The sequence below is a fragment of the Pelodiscus sinensis genome, chromosome 4, assembly GCF_049634645.1.
Source record: "Pelodiscus sinensis isolate JC-2024 chromosome 4, ASM4963464v1, whole genome shotgun sequence".
Taxonomy (NCBI): domain Eukaryota; kingdom Metazoa; phylum Chordata; order Testudines; family Trionychidae; genus Pelodiscus; species Pelodiscus sinensis.
Window position 1 is genome coordinate 105,017,684 of NC_134714.1, and position 21,625 is coordinate 105,039,308.

The 21,625-nt window shown below is 44.1% G+C and overlaps 1 protein-coding gene across 11 annotated transcripts in view; it reads left to right on the top strand.

The window, feature by feature from the left end:
• IRAG1 (inositol 1,4,5-triphosphate receptor associated 1) overlaps nt 1-21,625 on the top strand; it is a 190,152-nt gene that overhangs the window by 139,183 nt on the left and 29,344 nt on the right. For all 11 annotated transcript variants that reach the window (XM_075927919.1, XM_075927925.1, XM_075927924.1 and 8 more), the window contains 5 exons: nt 3,880-4,000; nt 8,817-8,847; nt 11,168-11,308; nt 14,907-15,038; nt 15,600-15,741. In XM_075927919.1, the coding sequence (XP_075784034.1) occupies nt 3,880-4,000; nt 8,817-8,847; nt 11,168-11,308; nt 14,907-15,038; nt 15,600-15,741 (567 nt within the window). The remainder of the gene's footprint in view (nt 1-3,879; nt 4,001-8,816; nt 8,848-11,167; nt 11,309-14,906; nt 15,039-15,599; nt 15,742-21,625) is intronic.

The following is a 21,625-nucleotide window of genomic DNA, read 5'->3' on the forward strand; positions in this document are numbered from 1 at the left end:
ACTCCTCTAATGGTTAGAAACCTTCGTCTAATCTCAAATCTAATCTCAAGTTATTCCTCTCCCCACAAGGAATAAGCCCTCTTGCTCAAGAGCTCTTCCACAAGAGGGCAGTCTGGACAGGCAAAATGAATTTCTTGCAGAAGAAGCCCCTATGGTTAAAATGGCCATCAGAGCTTTCTTGCTCAAGAGAGCATCCACACTGCCATGGATGCTCTTGCGCAAAAGCACATGGCAGTGTAGTTCTTGCGCAAGAAGCTGCCAGTGTAGAGGTATCCTGGATCATGTTATGCTTGACGTCTATTATGTCTATGACGTCTAGACGTCTAAGATGTCTATTACCAAATTTCAGTTCCCTATGTAGACATTTATAGACTGTCAAGTCAGCCTTAACATTTTCTTGGGTAAACTATATTGAGTTTTTTATCTCTCACAGATTTTCCAGACCATAATTCATTCTTCTGGATATTTTCTGAATCCTTTCCAATTTTTCAACATCCTTTTTGAGGTATAATATTCTGGCCCAAATGGAGCCCATAGCAAGTCTCCCATTGACATGAGCCAGGATCTCTACTGACATCCACTTCCAAGCTGTCTCTAAACCAGGATTTTGTAGCACAGATGAACCAGTGTACCTATGCTAACCTCCTGTATTATTATTTTTGGTGTGATCAGACGGACTGCCTTGTGCGGGCTGCCATTCAAATGAACAAATGTTCTGTAACGTATTCCAGTGGGTAAAGCTGATATTGTGGCAGGACTAGATAGGAAGAGGACTATGCTTTCACACCTGAGTCACCTAAATTTATGCTTGAACCCCCACATAAAGTGGCCTGTTTTGTTTGTTTCCGGAGGGGCTGAGCATTCACAATTTCCATTAACTTGAATGGGAGTTTTGGGTGCTGAACACCTGTGGAAAACAGGCCACTTTTTACATCCTGGCTGGGGGGGGAGAGAGTGGCCTGCCCCTGGGCAAGGTGGGAGGCAGTCTCTGCACTCTCAGAAGGGTACCAATAGCAGAAAGGGCTGAGCCGGGGGTAGCCAGCCCTCAGCATTGCCTTCAGCACACTGCACCGTGCCCCCACCCCAGGTAGCCTTCAGAGCTGCCCACAGCTTGCCATGCCGTGCTACAGGGACAATTAAAAGGGCCCAGGTTTCAGCTGCCATCACTGTTGTGGTATTGGCAGTGGCAGCGGGGAGCCACAGGCCCTTTTGCCCCTGTTACTCCTGCCACTGGTGGGCCTGATAGTATCTTTAAAAGAAGACTGAAATTACTTACTTCAGTCCCCTCGTTAGGAAATGTGTCTAAATACCCTACTTCTGCACTCAGTATAAAATATCATTACAAGTAGAAAAACAAACTTTGGCCAAGATCATCCCTTCCAACAGGAAAAGAGGCTCAAGGGAGGGAAACTTCTGCAAGGATTCCCTGGCAGACACGGCTCCACTTACATTGTCCTGCCAGAAATGCTGCATAATATACCAAATAGATTGTATGACGGAGGTCTGCTGGAAGTGAGGTCTGCTGGGTGAGCAGAGACTTCACTCCACCCATGCCCGACCCATTGGGATCTCCAGCAGCATGGTTCCAACAGAGTTGCACTACCATGTCCTTGGATCCCCAGGCTGGGTATGCCCTGCAGAGAAGATAATATAGCCTGCATGAGCTTTATCTTTTTCACTAAGTTCCATAATGCTGGAGAGGAGAATGATGCATCCACGGCCAATACAAGTAGACTTGCCCTGTCTACTCCTTTCTCCATGCAGACCTAAGACTGTATTAATAGGCTTATACAAAGAGTAGAGACAGGCAAAGGAGACACAGTGCAGCAGAGGTGAAATGCATTTTGTTGCTTTGCACTCCTTAAATAAGACCCTGTCAAAACCTGAAGGTTCAGTTTCACAGGAAACAGTTGAGAGATTTCTTTATTATGACATTTTAAAGAAATGTAGCATTGTAGCAAAACACAGCATAGGACTATATCCTGAATAAAAGATACCACATGCCTCCTACACATACGTGCCTTACCCTATAATTATTTTAATGGGATCTTGGTTGTAGTGATATTGTTAGTGCATATAGTCTCTCAGTTTTGTTAATAGACCTTTAAATAGTCATTTTCAGCAAGCCTAAGTTTGCAGGGCTAGAATAATTGCTACCTTTCAAAGCTCTCATGTAGATTTGGTAGACTTAGACTTTTGAGAAGAAAACATTCTGAAATTCTACATATTGTTTTACAAAGGACTGCAAGTCCAATATGTTGTCCAAAGTATAAGGAACCGCACTGACATTTAGAAGCCAACCACACATCAGAATCTCTAGCTAGGGCCTTAAAAATCAACTCCTTTACTTCACCAGGAAGATCAGCAAGGAGCAGAATCCTTAGTTTACTTATTTAAGAGTTTCATACTTCCTTACATAGTAATGAAATTAACCTAATGTTTCCAAATGGTGTAATATTTCACTAAAACATATAGTAATAACCAAAGTGCTAACAGTTTCCTTTTGTTATGAATCACTTAGTTGGCTCCATCTTATCTTATCATCAGTGTCAAGTTGTCTGTCTTGGTCATCTTAGGATAAACACTACTTTAAAACTACAGACCTTTAAATAAATTAGCAGACCCAGAACACTGGAAACACTGTTATTATGCAAGCTTATTGTTTTTAAGGGCATAAACACAAAAGTGCTGAGGTGGATGGCCGGACAATTTTTAAGTATTGAAAAAATACAGAAAACAGGAAATATAGTTGTATAATTAAAATAATCTGCCTCCACTAAGCTTCTTCAACTTTGACTACCGTCATGCACAATTTTAAATGGCCAGAGACTTTTCTTATCACCACTTATATTTTTCCCAAGTCCAAGAGTTTGTTAAATAGAGAGGATTAATCTATAAGGAGACATGAATCTTCATAGGCTTTCTAGCTACATTTGTAAGTGTACAGCTGGGCTCTAGAAATGAGTCTTATGGTCACAGAAAGCTGTCAGGACATTGTGATTTGCCTTGTCCTTTACATATTGCTAAACACTAGATGGGAATGCTATAGCAGAGGGCTTCTGCTATGGAAAAAGGCGAGAGCCTTGTATGAGAAAAAGTGACTGAAATATACTGAGATCCATACCTTGGTCCTAGTGATGACGATAGAAGTATAAGATTACAATTCTGTATCACTCTTCTGTCACAGTTGTAGCAAATGAGCAGGTATTACAAAGCAGTTAGATATCATATATCTATCCCAAGTTGGAGGAACAGTGAACCCATGTAGTATAGTGTTCTTTCTAGACCAGCAATAATCTTGGCCAGATAGTACTTAAATTATTTGTAAATCACAGATTTTTTTATTTTATATTTTATAAAATATCTAGTGCAACGTTGCAAATGATATGATCAGCTAACAAAGCTCAAAGGAACTGGACTATATGTTCCAGCAACCTATTCTGGTTCAACTAAAAAAATGCTCACATTTCACAACAAGATATTTGTTCTCTTCTATTACATTCAGAGGCAATGTGCCCTGCCAGAATATCTCCTTCCCTCATTCTCTTCTTCCTTCCACAGAAAACATTGCCATTGCCAATCTCTTTCCTTGTATTAAGGAATATTATAATAATGACCCTATGGGTTAATTTGGTGTTTGGGATAAATAAGATACACATTTCAGACTGTAGAGACAAAGAGTAAGACCCAGCTTTTCACTTGCTTCTCCTGTCCTTGAAGACAATGGTAAAAGTCCCACTGACTTCAATAACAGCAGAATTCTATTGACTTCCAATATTTTTTTTAAAATCCACCACAAATGTCTAAGGGAGGTTGATTTCTGTATTAACACATGTCTTCTCACAGTGGCCTGATTATGCCTTATGAAATTGTCCTCAGGGCCTTCACCTGTACCTTGTTCTGTTGAAGAAGAGGAGTCAAAGAATAGCTCTGATGTCATGCCTAATATTCCTGATGTACTGCTACGAAAACTCCATGTGCATAAATCTCTGCCAGGAAGGTAAAAACTAACTAGGTCCAGCATCTACTAGTAGTCTTCTGTCAAAGAAATAGTTGATTTGGCTGGATTAGCATTATGTAATTCTGCTCACGCATAAGTTCCATATGTAAAGAGATTTCTGAATCAGGATTTTTGGCAGCAGGATTGAAGCTGTATCTTAAAATATACTCTGCAGTCTTTATAAAATACATGCATTTCTCAAATGCTCAAAATGACAAAAAAGAGAACCCATTTTAAAAATAATTTGAAATTCATAGTTCTGTAAATATCTTATAAGCATGAGTTGCAAGCTACAAATATTCCTTCCCAGTTTGTTCATAGTCTGAACACTCCTGATTTTCCAAAATGCCGCCGCACACTTAGGTATTAGAAATATTTGTGTTTCTTCCATTAAAAAACAAATGAACAAACAAAACTATAGGGCCAGATTGCTTCTTGCCCTGGTAAAACCTGGGGTAGGAAAACTGCAAGGAATCCCCTCTGCCAGTTTCGCCTTAATCATTGCCTTAGCACAGGGCTACTCAACACGCGGCCATTGGGCCGCAAAGCCCATTTGATTGCAGCCCATGGTACAGTTTGGGTTTATGTGGGGCTCAACACACAGTTTGCGGGTGGGATCCTTTGAACATGGCCTCCACTAGGAACACGCTCCACAACGGCGAGGTGTCTCCCCAGCAGGGTGAGTATTGAAAGACACAAGCAGACAGGCTGGCAGGAACAGGTGGATACAGGGTGTCGGCATTTCTAGCCCCGAGGAAGGAGGTTCTGAGATCGCTGGGGCATTGTGTGAAAGAAGCTATTTACATATATTTTCATATATATTTGCATGTATTCACAACCACATTTAAGTTGTGGCATGTGCTGTATCATTGCTTCCAGGGCTTCCAAAGTTGAGTAGCCCTGCTTTAGCAGCTTGGGGTTTGCCACTCTGCAGATTTACATAGAAGAGCTGCCCACAAAGTCCATAGAACTCTCTATGGGTTCTGGGACAAGAGCAGGAGAAACTCCAAATGTTTTCCTCAATGGTTGGGGGGAAAGGTGTGCTGATATTATTGGGCACCTGGTCCTAGGTTAAGAAAAATTTAAAGTTGAATACTTAGGCATGCAAATGCAAAAATAAATACCTTAATTGTGATCTCCTTTGCTTAGGTACCAATACTAGTCATTAATTATAACATCATATGGTATTTCTCAGAAACTATAGTAGCAAGTGATACAACTGCAAGAGCTCATAGTAAAGGCAAAGGAAATTGAATAGCAAAGAACAAAATTATTTAGAATTGTACTGACTTGGAGTATCAGGAATATGTCTCACAAAATATATTTTAACCACTAACTACAGCCAATCCATTGAATTAATTTATAAATGATCGTGAACCCGTACTGCATGTTTGCTGGGGCCTCTCTGGTCAAATTAAGGAAGTGATATTTCCTGGTCATTGTAACAGTTCTCTAACATTGGCAGATGTTCATACTTTTTTCTCCTTCTTTCCAAAATGTATTAACTCCACACCAGAAAAGAAAATGAAACTGTCTCTGCTTATTTACAAAGTACAGTGATAAAACAATAAATGAACTATATGTGTATGTATTACATCAAATCAAAGAGTGTAATACAATTGAACTTGCCAAGAAGAAGACATCTGTCTCAAATAACAGACCCTTTTACATAAACACTATGCCCTCCAGCAGCAAATGTATTTTCCCTTATGATAGACATGCTGTTTTCCCCTGTTGGGAATAGCTACCAGTTGCAGATATTAATGCTGCTCCATTCCACTGAGAAAATCTCTTGTTCATAAATGCCAAACAGATTAACTTTTCTCTTTAAAATTAGCTCTCAGTCCAAAATGAGAATAATGTTCCAATGTGCTGAGAAATCTATTGCCCTCAGAGTACTTACTATGCATGCCAATCATTTCTTCCATCATTAGCATCCCAACCTGTAGGTGAAAGAAGTATTGCCACTCCTTTCAGATATTTCCTTTGTTCACTTATATAAACCCTCTGGATAGCATCCAGAAGTGTCAAAGCAATTGCAGAGGATACAGATTCTGTATCTCACTGGTAATGTGGACATGGCCTCTAGTCATGCCCACCTAACAGATTTACCTAAATCAGCTCCTCTGTAGCATTTTGTGGAATCAAATATGGTATCATGTCCTACTTCTCATGCTGATATTCATCATCTTTGTGCTGCACTTACCTCCTAGCCAGTTACAACATATTGTATCTTCACAACTGTCAAGGCTGTTCCCCACTCTGACCTCTCAGTCAGGCATGCAGATACACACAGACAGACTTTCCAGGACACAAAAATCAACCAATACCAGTTAATTAGAAAAAGAAAAACTTTTATTATCAAAACAAAACTACAGTTGCAAGCATAGTAAAGTGGCTAGATGGAAAGGGCCACCAATTGATCTAGATACTCAGGGGGAACCCCTTTAGTTACAAAAGAGAGAAAACACCATTACCAGCTCAGACATTAATTCCAAATTCCCAAACCTGGAAAAATAACAAAATCCTGACTTACTATCTAAACTTTTCCCTACTTACACATTGTAAGAAGTCTGTTCTTGGAGCGAGATGGGCCTCCCATCTCCTTCAATCTTGGAAGAAACCATTCTAAATCTCAACCCAGAAGAGAGGAAAAAAACCCCTCTCTTCCAGTTTGAAATGCCTACCTGCATTGTCATTGGCTGACCACCCAATACCTGGCAAGGTACAGGAGACATAGTTAACCCCTTAATCACCAGGTGCTGGTCAGCTCTCCTGGTTATGATGATATCTTACTGCACAAAATGTTCATATTTGCACCATTATTCTTCCTGCCTGTTTCCGCTGGTTTCACAATGATCATATGCCTCCACTTTCTCTTCGTGGTTATGATGAGGCACCAATCCTAGGGACTAGAAGCATTATCTAGCTTAACCCCTGCCATAGGGTTATCTAGCATAAGCCCTTGTTTTGTATGCTAAAACAAATGACTGTCCAGCCATCTTTTGAAAACCTCCAGCGAAAGGGCTTCCATAACCTCCATAATTCTGCTGTTCTGTACATGCTGCCTGAATCCATGGTACAGGCCACTGTCAAAGATGGACCATGGTCTGACCCAGTATGGCAGCTGTTACATTCTTATGTTACCAAGTTATATCCCAAACCCAGCACTGGTTCATTTTCTTGTTCCAATCTGGATGCAGATGAAATACAGTAAAAACGGTCATTGTTCCAAAAGACTCTGTAACATACATATATTCTCATGTCAGCCAGTGATCACAGTACAATTTCTGCTTCGAAACTACATCTGCCTGTTGATGTGTCTAAGCTTTTATTCTGTGTTCATTACTGTGCTGCCTGAACACTTAAAAGAAGGAGGATTAATGGTGATAGTGATACCAGACATAATACATTCAACCATTGATTGTCCCCATCTTCCCTGATTTTTCCTTCCATGCACAAGGTGATGCAATTTAGTGTTGCTGTACCACCAGCACAGCTCATTTACAATACATTGTGTCCTTTCACAAGTACTAGGCTATGTCTAGACTGCAAGCCTCTTTCAAAAGAGGCTCTTTCGAAAGATACTTTCGAAAGACCCTCTTTCGAAAGAGAGCGTCTAGATTGCACGTTGAACTTTCGAAAAAGCGGCTTGCTTTTTCGAAAGAAAGCATCCAGTGAGTCTGGATGCTCTCTTTCGAAGAAGCCCTATTTACATTGAAGAACGCCTTCTTTCGAAAGAGGAACTTTCGAAAGAAGGCGTTCTTCCTCGTGAAATGAGGTTTACCGCCATCGAAAGAAAGGCCGCGTTCTTTCGATTTAATTTCGAAAGAACGCGGCTTGAGTCTGGACGCAGGGGAAGTTTTTTCGGAAAAAGGCTACTTTTCCCGAAAAAACCCCTGAGTCTGGACACAGCCCTACTGTGCTGAAATTTAAAGCAGCCACAATTTAATTTTACCAAAAATGAGTCATTTTTAAAAAATGCTGTCAAGTCTTTTCCCCACTCTAGCATGACGAATGCAGAAGTGGGGGCCTGCAAGAGTACTCCAAAACCTTACCTCTACAGGTTTTTGGTACAAAAACTTCCCCCCAAAATCCTAATACCCAGATTTTGGGGAATCCGCTGCCATGACCCAAGTAATTCCAAGAAAACCAAGGAAGAGATCACTTGAGAAATCTCCTCCGAAGGTAAAACTCCCCCCTTCTCCAAACTTCCGTTTTACTTGGAGTTGGGAAAAATAGAGGGAATTCATAGACAACAGTGGACTCTGCCCTGGTAACTAGGCGCTGAGTTCTAAGGACACAACAATCAACCAATACCGGTTAATTAAAAAAAAGAAACAACTTTTATTATCAAAACAAAGCTACAGTTGCAAGCATAGTAAAGTGGCTAGATGGAAGAGACACCCATTGATATACTCAGGAAAACCCCCTGGGCTAAAACTTAGTTACAAATTTAAAAAACCCACAATTAACAGCTCAGACATTATTTCCAAATCCCCAAACAAGGAAAACAACAAATCCTGATGGACTAGCTAAACTTTTCCCTACTTACACATTTTAAGAAGTCCATTCTTGCAGAGAGAAGTGTCTCCCATCTCCCTCCATCTTGGAAGAAACTGCTCTGCCTCTCAAAGAAGGGAGAGATAAACCCCTTTCTTCCAGTTTGAAACTCCTACCTGCTTTGTTATTGTCTGACCACCTGATACTTGGCTAGATACAGGAGACATTAGTTAACCCTTTAGTCACCGGGTGCTGGTCAGCACTCTTGATTATGACAAATGCAATAAATGCTTTTTTATTATTATTATTTCAGTTCTCCTCCACTTACAGAAAAAGAAGTTGAGGTAAGTGTTTTAGTAAACTCAAGATTAATAGATTTGTCAAGGCCAGAAGCAACCACCTTGATTCTCTAGTCCGGGGTGGGGATGCGGCCCCTGGCATGCCTGGATCTAGGCCTCAAGGCTCTCCCTCCAGCATTAGGGAGCCCTTGCTGGCTCTCTAGCCCCTCCACTGGCCCCCCACCCAATGCCGTGGGGCTGCAGCACACAAAATTTTCTAGCCTGGGCCCCCCTATGCTCTGGTGTGCAAAAGGAATGTGAGGAGTGCCTTTCTCCTCAGTTGGGGGCCATGTCAGTGAGGGTTTGGGGGGGTTGGGTTTGAGGTTTTTTTCTGCTTCTCACTTTTATGTGGCCCCCGCCAGATTTTTCTCTGGGTCAGCAGCCCCCAACCAAAAAAGAGTTCCCCACCCCTGCTCTCATCTTACCTCTGCATAACACAGACCATAATTTCTAGCTGTACAAGAACATTCATTATAGAAAGCTATTCAATCTCAATTTAAAACATTTCTGGTGATGGAGAATTCATCACATCATTTAATACATTGCTCCAGTGTTTAATCAATCTTGCTGGGGGGGAGGAAGAGAGGATGCTTTAAGTACCTTATAATTCAGATTATGCCCTTAATTCTGTTTTTTATATATTTAAAATTCAGTTATCATGGAACTACTGTGCTTTCTATTCTGCTTTGGTTTGCATCTTTTGTAATATGCTGTCAGTTTTGCGCAGTAAAAGGGTAGCTGGACTGTTGCAGAATAATTTAGCAATTTCTGTACTCAGTTTAATGGGCATGAGTTTGAATGGTCACGAACATGAATACCCACCATTGTAACAGCTTCTTATCACATCTAAATGAAATATAAAGGTCCAAATCAAGTGAGGCCACTGATTTTATAATGCATCAATTTTACAGTATCTAACTTTGAATGTTGTAACTTAGAGAGGGTGCAGATCCCTTACAACTCTGATCAGATGCTGTCTTGCTATGCAGAAAGGACAGGAGACTCTGTATATAGTTTTGTTAGACCTCAACTTTCATTATTAACAGTCTGGGAGTACCTGGCAAATAAGAGTACAGTGCAGGGAATTCCATTATCATTTCAACATACGCCTAGTAAGAGAGAGCTTCCATGAGCCCTCCCCCTTTCCCATTTTGTTCCCCGGTGTAGCCACTGCTGGGACCTTATTATTCCACCTTATTTACATATCTCCTAGCCTTGTCAACCTAAGGGGGCTTTACAGCTCTTTGCTGCACCCTCCGCTGCAGGATGGCTAACCACACAATTTTTATCCCAGAGAAAAGTTCCAACATCTGCTCCGAGTTCCTCTTAGCCTGCCTTAGAGATCACTTGCAACTCCAATCAGCTGGAAGCGAGAATTCTCAGCACTTCACAAAATCAGTTGTAACAGGTCTAAAATTTAAACATCCAAAAATTTGAGGCTTCTTTTAAAAATATTTCATAAAAGCTTTACATTTGTGGTAAGCAATGATGTATTTGTAATGAAGGAAATGCTTTCAAAAGCATGTTCAAGAAAATATCAGCTGATAATTTTTGCTGCCCTCTATAGTAGGTGTATATCTCCTAGATGAAACTTTTCTAGTAAATTATGAGTTCATCCCTGGTTTTCCTTTTCACTGACTGCTTGTTTAAAAAAACTTGGGGAAAGTCCAAATAAATAACAGGCACTTGTGATTCTGATAACATAACACTGTTAGGTGGGTCCTTCCTTCATTATGTATGTCACACTATGCTTGTATTTCAGAACACACTGAGGAAAAGAGACTTTGCAGCACATTTACATATAATAACTGGTACGTCTACACTGCAGAGGGTTTCAGGGATACCAGGGAATGCGTTTGCTTTTCTGTTTTTTTTTTGTGAAAGTGCAAACACGCTCTTTCAGAAGGCTTGTCTTCCTCATTCCGTGAGGAAGAAGGGATCTTCTGAAAGAGGGTGATTTTCTGAAATTTGGCCCAGTGTAGATGGGCCAAATTTCAGAAAAGCCTCTTCCAAAAAAAAAAAAAGGGAAAAAGCTACACAAAATGAGGAGCACATTTTGCGTAGCTTTTTCTGAAAAAAAGCTGCAGTGTATACCTAGCCTCAAAGAGGAAATTCAAATATAATAATATAATTTCCAAAAGACAATGTAATATCTAATTTTATTGTATGCATAGAGCCTAGTCCTGTGGTCCTTACTTCGGCAAAACTGCCAGTGAAGTTATGCAAACCTATCTTACTGGTGATTTCTTTACCAGAATAGCAAGTTCTAGTATACAACCACTATTATTATAAACGCCCTTCGTTTCCTCCACTTCGTCCCCCACAGAATGTGTTTGTGCAACTTTCCTTGGCCTTCAGAAATGATAGTTACACCCTGGAATCTAGAATTAACCAGGCTGAGAGGGATAGAAATCTCACTGAGGAGAACACTGAGAAGGAACTGGACAACTTTAAAACAGCCATTATGGTAAGAAAACGGGGATAATTCTCTTTCATTTAAACCTGTAAGACTCCACTAAAATCCATACACATACACGTGCTAATGCTAGCTATGAATTTGATTCACAAACTTCATTTTCTGCTACTTTTATTTCCTTACTTTCATCACTACAAGGCAAGTAGTCAAAGTTTTTTAAGCAGGTAGCGGAGAAAGATCCCTAGGCTTGATTATTACCAGATTTGGGGCAAGTCTGTGGCTTTTATCAATGTAATGCCTCCTGGATCTCCCCAGTGTGCAGAGGAAGTGCAGCTTTTTTTTGTGCCACCCTTTAAGAGGGTGTAGCATAATGAGCCAGCAGAGTGGAGAACATTACACTGTCTCGTCTCTTCCTCTCCACCCACCCACCCACTTTCTCTCTCTCTCTCTCTCTCTCTCTCTCTCTCTCTCTCTCTCTCTTTGGGGAGTAAAAGACCTGTAATTTTGCTCAACCCTGTTGTGAGAGAAGGGGGCAGAGCACAATATAAATCCTGACGTGGATGGGGTCACTGTAGGAATGAAGCATTTCTGGGACTTTTCTCTGGAGAGCACTTATCCCTGGAGAGCAGGCAGGGAATCTTGTCATTTGGTAACAAACGTTAATGGACAGTTTAAGTGTTATATTAATAGATGTTGAAGGTTGAAGTTCACAAGCCTTGAAGCACTTGACATAAAGCCTTACTGGATGTATTAAAAAGAGGTATGGGAAAGGGAATTGTGAGCTTCCACAGAACCCCTTCAGGGATCCATGAAGCCCCCTTGATAAAAAATATATCTAGTTCCTGGATTCTTTCCCATGTGTTATTCCCATGTCTTGCATGCTGGCTACTTTCTGCTTCTAATAAAAAATGTCAGCTATCAATAGTTACCTTTCTTGTGTCCAAATTTCCAGCTCTCTGTGGATTTTGTAATTGAAATGCCAAATACATTTGAAACATACCTAGTTACAATACACTGCAAATTTCCTTGTGCAGCTAAAGTGGCAGAGATCCAGTTACCATGGTGTTGGTACAGCATTAGGTAGACTGAATTAATGTACTGTTCTGGAGTTAATAAATAATCAAAAGAGCATAAGTCAAGGTTCACCCGTTATATTTGACAAGTATGGCACAAAAGGTTATGAAACTGAAGGAAGATACAATTAAATAAGGATTGTGATGTTTACATTTTTTCATTGGGAATTTGAAAGCTGCATTTTAGGATTATCTGTACCTAAAAATGTGGGGGGCTGTATTGCTGCTATTCCCCTATTCTTGGCTGTTTAGAGAACTTGAAGTAAGCAGAGAGGATCGATTAAGTTTCATGTCTTTATTGATAATAATCCTTTATGTATATACATATTTTATAGCTAGTACACAATGGCTCTTTGAAATGCAGCCTATTAGTCATTTGTAGTAATACAAATATTTCAGTTGAGAATAATTTACTAGAGAGATACAGTAAGAATAATGTTAACAACACAGGAGCAAAGCAGCTAACTTCCCTATCCTCATTGTAGTTCACATGGCATTTTGGAGCTAACTGGCTACTTTATATAATCTATGATGATGTGTTGTATTTTTACTAAGCAGTGGCTATTTGATGTTTTACTTAAAGCCCCCCAACTCTCAAAGACAATTGATAACAGAATCTCAACTTTCATTTTAAAATTAGGTTTTAGTCCACGTGGTTGCAGGAAAGAGCTTGAAAATGTAACCTGAATGTACCCTAAAATTTCAAAGACCATAAAAACTCCCTCACACTTGGGTTTAAAAGCATGAAACTTAAAAAATAGATGTAATGTTTTTTGGAGCTGTCTTCCTGATATTTTTAGGTTCTCAGTGGGGTAGCTAAAAATACTTAAAAACCAACAATGGTCCTGTAGCACCTTAGGGTACGTCTACACTACAACGTTAATTCGAACTAACTTAGTTCGAATTAGTTAATTCGAACTAAGCTAATTCGAACTAACACGTCTAGAACTAAAAACTAGTTCGAATTAGCGTTTTGTAAGCTCAGGGCTCAGGGTCGGGGGTCTCAGTGGACCCCCTTGATTTTCATGCACACCTGCTCCTGGGTGGCCAGGCTGGCAGCTCTCCTGCCCTAGACGGCCACTTTCCTGTGCCTAGTGCGGAGATCGTGGACGAGGTCCACGATGTCCGCACTAGCCCAGGAAGGTGCCCGCCTCTTGCGGTCCAGGGCAAGCTCCTGGGAGCCCCCAGCCTGGTCCCGGGAAGAGGGGGTGGGCTGGGGGACATCGGGTGGGTGGCTCTATGCCGTGCCAGGTGCAGGGTCTGCTGGCTGGGTGCTGGCAGGCTTGCACCTGGCACGGGCACCGTAGCCAGCCCGTGCCCCTTTAAGGGGTCCAGGGCTGGGAGGGGGGCAATAGAGTTTCCCTGGTGTTGGCCAGAGTGGCCACCAGGGAAACCTGGGGAGGGCTAGCCTCCCACTAGTTCGAATTAAGGGGCTACACACCCCTTAATTCGAACTAGTAAGTTCGAACTAGGCTTAATCCTCGTAAAATGAGGTTTTCCTAGTTCGAACTAAGCGCTCCGCTAGTTCGATTCAAATTCGAACTAGCGGAGCGCTAGTGTAGCGGCTATGAATGTTAGTTCGAACTAACGTCCGTTAGTTCGAACTAACATTGTAGTGTAGACATACCCTTAGAGACTAACAAAAATATATAAATAGTATCATGAGTTTTTGTGGGTACAACCCACTTCTTATGTGTCATTTGAAGTGGATTGTGCCCACAAAAATTCATGATGTTATTTATATATTTTTGTTAGTCTTTAAAGTGCTACAGGACCATTGTTTTTTTATGTTTGGGGTTAGCAATAGTGTAGATGTAATATTAATAACATCTGTAGGTTTTTCTTTCAGGTATAAATATACAAGCAAACAAAAACTATGAATAAAATCTGAATCACAGATATCCAGGTTTATTTCTGATTTAGAAGTCCCTTCTGAAATTACGGCAGACCTTTGATATTGAAACGTGCTATAAAACATGGAAATAAATCCAATATTTGAACTACCCCAAAGTGTGAAGGATTTGGGCTATTCTGTTATATTACAGAGAACAACAATCACTATTAAGAAAAAGAGTTTTTTTACTAAGGCCCTGATTCAGCAAAGCACATGAATACATGCTTAACATTTAACTATGTGAGTAATCCCATTGAAGTCATGTACTTATGTGCATTCCTGAATTGGAGCATAAATTACCAAAGTGTTTTGAGTTAGTATATACAAATATTTCTGATTCATTTCTCACCAATCCTTAGGATTGTTTTCTGGCTTTTGCAGGCAATACTAGAGAAAGTCATGCTGCTTGGTATTGCTCTTTCGGAGTTCTTGAAAAGTTTAGGGTTGATAGCTTATCAAAATGTGAATCTATCATGGAAATTAGAAAAGCTGAAGAGACTTGAACAGCTACTAGACTGGCAAGTTTAAGTATTCTTTGAGTTTTGGAAACAGATTTGTCTTTACCAGTGAGACTTCCGTTGACTTCAATGGGAATGGCACTTCAAATGTGCATCCTCTGAATATTTGCCTCTAAAGCGCTTAGTCTGTGCTTTGATGTTTTGGTGCATTGTTTTCAATTCAGTCTTCAGCTGCCTTATGGCATCACTATGAACATAGAGAAACTTGCCAGAAGCTGCTGGAGGATATTGCTGTACTGCATCGCTTGGCTGCGAGACTCTCCAGTCGTGCTGAAATGGTTGGAGCGGTTCGTCAGGTAAGACTATTAACAATTCCAGTGTGGCCCTTGATTTTGATACGTTAACAGTCACATTTTAGATCTTTACAGAAAAAGTTAACATCTCACATGGGGTATGTCTACACTACTACCCTAGTTCGAACTAGGGTGGTTAATGTAGTCATAAGGAGTTGCAAATGAAGCCTGGGATTTGAATTTCCCGGGCTTCATTTGCATAAAGCCGGGCGCCGCCATTTTTAAATGTCCGCTAGTGCGAACTCCGTACCGTTACTCCTCGTTTCACGGTAGTAAACCTCGTTTAACAGTAGTTCGGACTAGGAAGCCTAGTCCGAACTACCTAGTCCGTGCCGCATGTAGCCGCGCAGCACGGAGTCCGCACTAGCAGACATTTAAAAATGGCGGCGCCCCGCTTTATGCAAATGAAGCCCAGGAAATTCAAATCCCGGGCTTCATTTGCAACTCTGTATGACTACATTAACCAACCTAGTTCGAACTAGGGTGGTAGTGTAGACATACACATAGAGATGAATTATTTGTTTCATTAATCCAGAATTTACCTTTGTCTGTTTCTCATTTTAGGAGAAACGTATGTCAAAGGCCACAGAAGTAATGATGCAGTATGTGGAGAATTTGAAGAGAACATATGAAAAGGATCATGCTGAGCTAATGGAGTTTAAGAAATTGGCCAATCAGAATTCTAGCAGAAGTTATGGTGCATCTGGTAATAACAGTGCTTAAAGGCTTGCCTTTAGTCACATGGGTTTATAGTGCTCTGTATCATATAAAATCAGGTATTGTCAACCTGCTCAGGTGCAGAAACAGATTTTACAAGGTATCTCCCAACACAGACTTCCATATAGTCTCTTGAAGAGGTTTCAGGCAATGGCTGCAAATCGGGGAACAAAGCACCAATAATATCCAGCTAGGAATAGGATCTGATGTAACTCTGACTGCTTTTTCTTTTTCTGGTCTGGCTGGTGTACTTCATCCATCACTGGGCCTACTTGCTGTGTGATCTCATAGGGACCCTGCCACCAAGCAAGAAGTTTAGATTCCTCAGAGGGGAGGGGAATAGGTACTCAGTCCCCTGGATCAAAAGTCCTCTCTTGGGCTTCCTGGTTATAATATCACCCTTGGTTTGCTTGAGCCACCTGGAGGTTCATACGGGCTAAAATCCTTACCCTGTCAAGTTGCTCCTGTAATTGGAAAACATATTGGAGGAGCCCCTGAGAAAGTGATGGGGTACTTTCCAGGTCTCGCTCATTAAGTTCAGCACCCCCCGAGGTTCGCAACCATAGAGAAGTTCAAAGGGGGGAACTGAATTGACGACTGTGGCACCTCCCAGATGTCTAATAACAAAGGAGAAAGCAATTGGTCCCACTGCTGCAGTTCGGCTGGGGGAAATTTCCGCAACATCCCCTTTAGAGTTTGATTAAAACACTATATTATGCCGTCTGCGGGTGGTATACTGAAGTCTGGAGCTTGTGGATGCCCAGGAGTGCACAGACCTGCTGAAGCAACCAGGCAGTAAAATTAGTCCCTTGATCCATGAGCAACTCCTGGGGAAGGCCTACCCTGGCAAAGACCTTCGCCAGTTCGGAGGCAATAGAATGGGCCATGGTACTCCGCAGCAGGATAGCCTCCGGGAAGCGGGTTGCATAGTCTACCAAGACCCAGATGTATTTGAACCACGCTTCGCTCCTCTGGAGCGGGCCTACCGGGTCCATTGCCATGCGTTCAAATGGGATACCGACTACTGGCATAGGTACCGGGGGTCCGTGGAACCCGGCGGTTAGCAGCTAACTGGCATTCAGGACATTACTGGCAGTAGTCTTTTACATAATGGTAAACACCTGGCCAGAAAAACCAGGACAGGACCCATGCCAGAGTTTTGTCTTGGCCCAGGTGTCTGGTGGTGGGAATGTCATGTGCAAGTCTCAGAACAGCTCTCCGGTGGCAGTGAGGGATGACTAATTGGGACTGGACTTCTCGGGTCTGTGGGTCCCAGTCCATATGATACACTGTCAGACACCATCTCAAAATGGGGCCACTGCTTGGCTGTCTGTGAATCGGTGACAGCCCTGTTGATGCAGGCCACACAGTTGTAGGCAAACTGTAATGACGGGTCCTCTCGCTGGTTCTGTGGAAAGTCCACCAAGCGAGAAGGCCTCAAGTTCTCCCCAGAGGAACAACTAGGTTGGCTCAAACCCTCATGTCCTTCCATTCCCTCTGCTTCCTTTTCCCCTTCTGCGGTGAGCCCCACGCCCTAGACAGCCAATGGTCTGTGGCCAGCCCGACTGTTTGCAGGGGTGTTCTGTGCGGCTGGGGACCAGTGACCTATTCCACGGATTAAGTCAGTAAACCTTGGCAGTCTTGATCAAGAATGATGGGGTTATCCATTTCCTCAATAACTCCATTTATGGTCAGAGCCACTCAGGTCCATGGATAGACTTTGACATCCCTGGGAATGCACTGGAGCTGTAACTCATCAGCCACTACTGAGGGAAAGATAAAACAAAAGGGAAAACTATGTGACACTTTAAAGACTAATAAGATGTCCTTGTGGATAAAGGTTTGTTCACAGACGGAGTCTAAAAGAGAAACCACCTCTCATGGCCCCATTTTCATAGGCTCTGTCAGCTTAGGTGACCCCGGTCAGCAGGTCCGAGACTCCGCGGTGCACATCCCCCCCAAGTTACAGTCCATATCAGGACAGTCTCACTGTAGGTGCCCCAAATGGCTGCAGGAAAAGCTGGGTCCAAGATCCAAATGGTTCAGCCAGGTAGGAGCAGCTGGGTTCCTCAGTCCATCCATGCTGCCCGATGAGGTTTGCTCCAATGGTCTGTGTTCCCGGGGGCTGGTTGGCCTATCCCCTCCTTGTGTTCAGACCCAGAGAATCAAGAGCGGGTTGCAACAAAGCTGCCTTCATCTCCTGGAGTACATGCAGGGGGGCTTGGGTGTGGAGAGCCCCATGCAAGCCCTGCTAGAGGGGATACCCTACGCCCCCTCACTGCAAGCCCTCCGGCCCTTTTTCTCATTCTCTGCCAGAGAACTGGCAGGGTTTGGAGGCCAGGATGGGTGAACGGCTGCAGAGATGGACAGGACTGCTGGTGCCGAACCAACTGGTCCTGTCCATGCCTTGGCACCAGCTCAACACCCTGAGCCTGGCCCCTCCCAGATGTTCTCCGTAACGGTGCAGAAGGAAGTGTGGCGGATAGAAAGATGCTGAGATAGAGCAGAGGACAAGGCAAGGGAAAACAGTTACTGGAAGGGCATAGCAAACACCTCAGAAGGCTGACTAGGGTAGGGACGAGGCAGGCAAAGGAGCTGTGTGGAGGTTGGGCAGTGCAGGCAAACAAACAATCAAACTTTCTGGGGCTGAGTGGGGCAAGTGAGCAAACTAACTCTCAGGGAGGGAAGGAGAAACAAGCTGGGCTAGCAGAGTGGGGCAGACAGCAGGGAAGGAGGCAAGCTACTGTAGTGGGGGGGGCAAGGGTGGGTGAGCAGAGGTAAAGGGGGGTCCCCCAGCCAAATGTTGCTGAAGGAGGGGGGCCAAGTCAAAGGGAGTTGGGGAGGGGAGTGCATCCACGAGCATTTGTGGGGGCTCAGTCCTTGCCTGCTGCTGCAGAGAAACAGTCCTGGGTAGAGTTTTGGGCGAGGCAGCAGCTCCGCCGAGGGGCGAAGTAAAAGTCCAGGTTTAACAGGTTGGTGGTGGGGGTGGTGACAGTAGGAAGTGGGGGGTGGCTAGACTAGGGGGAGGGCTCCACACCTCTCCCCTGATCCCCCTTGCAGCAACTCAGTTCACCACCACCTCAGGAGCACAGCTGTCCAAAGCTCAGTCCAAGCAACCCCCCTCCACAAGTCCAGGCAGTGGCTGCTCTTCTTCTTCCTCCTCGAGGGGCTGGTGATGGTGACATAGCAGCAGCGGGTGAGTGGCAACCGGGGGTGTGTGTCTCCTGCACCCTCCCTCTGGAGGGGGGGCAGGCTGGCAGGCCCACCCCAGATGGCAGCAGTGGTGATGGTAAGCAGCAGCAGTCCTCAGGGGTACAGGTCCATCAGGGGCCTCCACAGGCAGACAAGCAGGTGGCCGCAGGGGAGGACAGGGCAGGGAGAGCTCCAGTTGGTGAGAGTCACAGCAGCAGCAGGAACAAGGGGGAGAGAATCAGGAGCAGCAGTAGCCACACCCTCCTCTGTAGTGGTGACTATTTGAAACTCCAGGGCTGGGCCAGTGTCAGCCCCTAAAAGCCCCTCCCCCAGCCTTGCGGGAGGGATGACTGGATCTAGGGATCAACTGATTCTGGGGGACAAATAATGAAAAACACAGTCAGGAGTGCGGGTCACAGGTTTAAAACAAGGGAGCCGGACGGGGACACCGAGCAGAGAACCCCAGACAGCGCCCGCTGCTCCTCAATGCTGTTGATGGAGCCAGTGGATACCTCCCAGAGGAGGTAAAGTAATGATTTTAAGCTCCCCGGCTTGTCTTTGGAAAGTGTGCAGGTTTCCTTTGGGGATGAGGATCGATGCCTCAGAGGGTATGTCTACACTACCCTCCTAGTTCGAACTAGCAGGGTAATGTAGGCATACCGCACTTGCAAATGAAGCCCGGGATTTGAATTTCCCGGGCTTCATTTGCATAAGCGGGGAGCCGCCATTTTTAAAACCCCACTGGTTCAAACCCCGTGCAGCGCGGCTACACGGGGCTCGAACTAGGTAGTTCGGACTAGGCTTCCTAGTCCGAACGAGGTGTACCGGTAGTTCGGAATAGGAAGCCTAGTTCGAACTACCTAGTTCGTGCCCCGTGTAGCCGCGCTGCACGGGGTTCGAACCAGCAGGGTTTTAAAAATGGCGGCTCCCCGCTTATGCAAATGAAGCCCAGGAAATTCAAATCCCGGGCTTCATTTGCAAGTGCGGTATGCCTACATTACCCTCCTAGTTCGAACTAGCGGGGTAGTGTAGACATACCCAGACATACTGATCACTCTGGGAAGTGTTCTCCCACAGGTGAGAGGGTGAGTTTGGCATTTATCATTTTTCTATGTGGGTTCATTCAAGAGTGCAGGAATTGTCTTGTTTCAACCACATAATTGTTAAAAGAGCAGTTAGTGTATTGCATGTTGTGAGACTTGTGTAAGACCATGGATCTTGAAGGCTGTGTTTTGGAGTTGTGTTGGGGAGGAGTGCTAATTGTAGCTATGGCCTCAGGCTTTGCATCTGTTGTTCTGGCAGGGTCTGGTGCCACTTTGAGTTATTGTGGGGAAGCTTGCTTCCGATGATGAGCTTGGAAATGGAGGGAGCTGTTTGAAGGCCAGAAATGGGGTGGGGATTCAGGAAAGATTTCTTTCAGAACAGGGTTCCCATTGATTATGGATTGTATTGGTTTGATGATACAGTGTGGGTTCCAAGGTGGGATGGTAGGTAACAGCTAGAGGGTATGTGGCTGCAGGAGGTTTTATTTCTGTATTGAAGCAGGTTCTCTCAGGGTATTTCGGTGACCCATTCCAGGATGCTATCTACCGTATTTTAGTGAATATACCCCGTATCCAAATATAACCCGCACCCGAATATATCACGTGGTTTTTGCTGTTTCAGTAAAAAAAATCTTGTATACCCCGTGCACGGGTATAACCTGCGGGATATACAAGATTGTGCTGGGGGTATATTTAGGGTGCGGGGGTATATTTACAGTGCAGAGGGTTAGGCTCCCAGCCCACAACCAAACAACGCAGGGAAATTTACAAGGGGCGCATCAGCTGGGAACGCTCCGGAGCCGGGGCAGAGGTGCAAGGCGGGAGGCTCCCAGCCCAAGCTGACAAAGGGAAGGAGCCCGGAGCAAGTTGCTCGGCGGCCAGCAGCAGCGGCAGGAATCTACAGGTGGCAATGGCTCTCAGGAGCAAGGCTGGGACATGGTGCTTATTGCTCCTTGCTCCTGCACGATCCAGCCAGGAGCCCTTCCCTGCCTGCAGCTGCTGTCGCTGCACGCCGGACCCACTGTGCGCTCGCTTGTTGCTCACGGGCCGGCGCCTGCCCCACCACCCCGAACCATGCCCCGCTTGTTGCTCCTGGGCTGGGGCATGGTTCGGGGTGGTGGGGCAGGCACCGGCCTAGGAGCAACAAGCGAGCGTGCAGCGGGTCCAGCATGTGGTGGCTGCAGGCAGGGAAGGGCGCCCGGCTGGATCGCGCAGGAAACTAACCCCAGCCCGGCAAAGGTAGTGAAGGGGGTGGGATCCTCTTCCATTGAGTAAAAAAAACCCTATATACCCCGCACACAAGTATAGCCCTCTGAGGGCGGGGGCGGGGTTTGTAAAAATGAATATAACTCGTGGGTTATATTCACTAAAAGACGGTACTTCTCTGGTGGAGTCTCATTGTTTGATGAAGGAGGTTTTGAAGGTGTGTTTAAATGTGTATATTCTTCCAGGACTTTGTGCTAAGAGTATATGCCATGGCATCTGAGTATCTACCTGTGGATTACAGGTTTCTTGGTGTGTTTGGAGTAGTTACTAGATCTATAAAGTTGTGGTGATTTGTGAGTTTCTTGTACATGGTTGTCTTTAGGATTGTTGAAGTTGATTATACTGTCCAGAAAATTGATGCTAACATGGTGG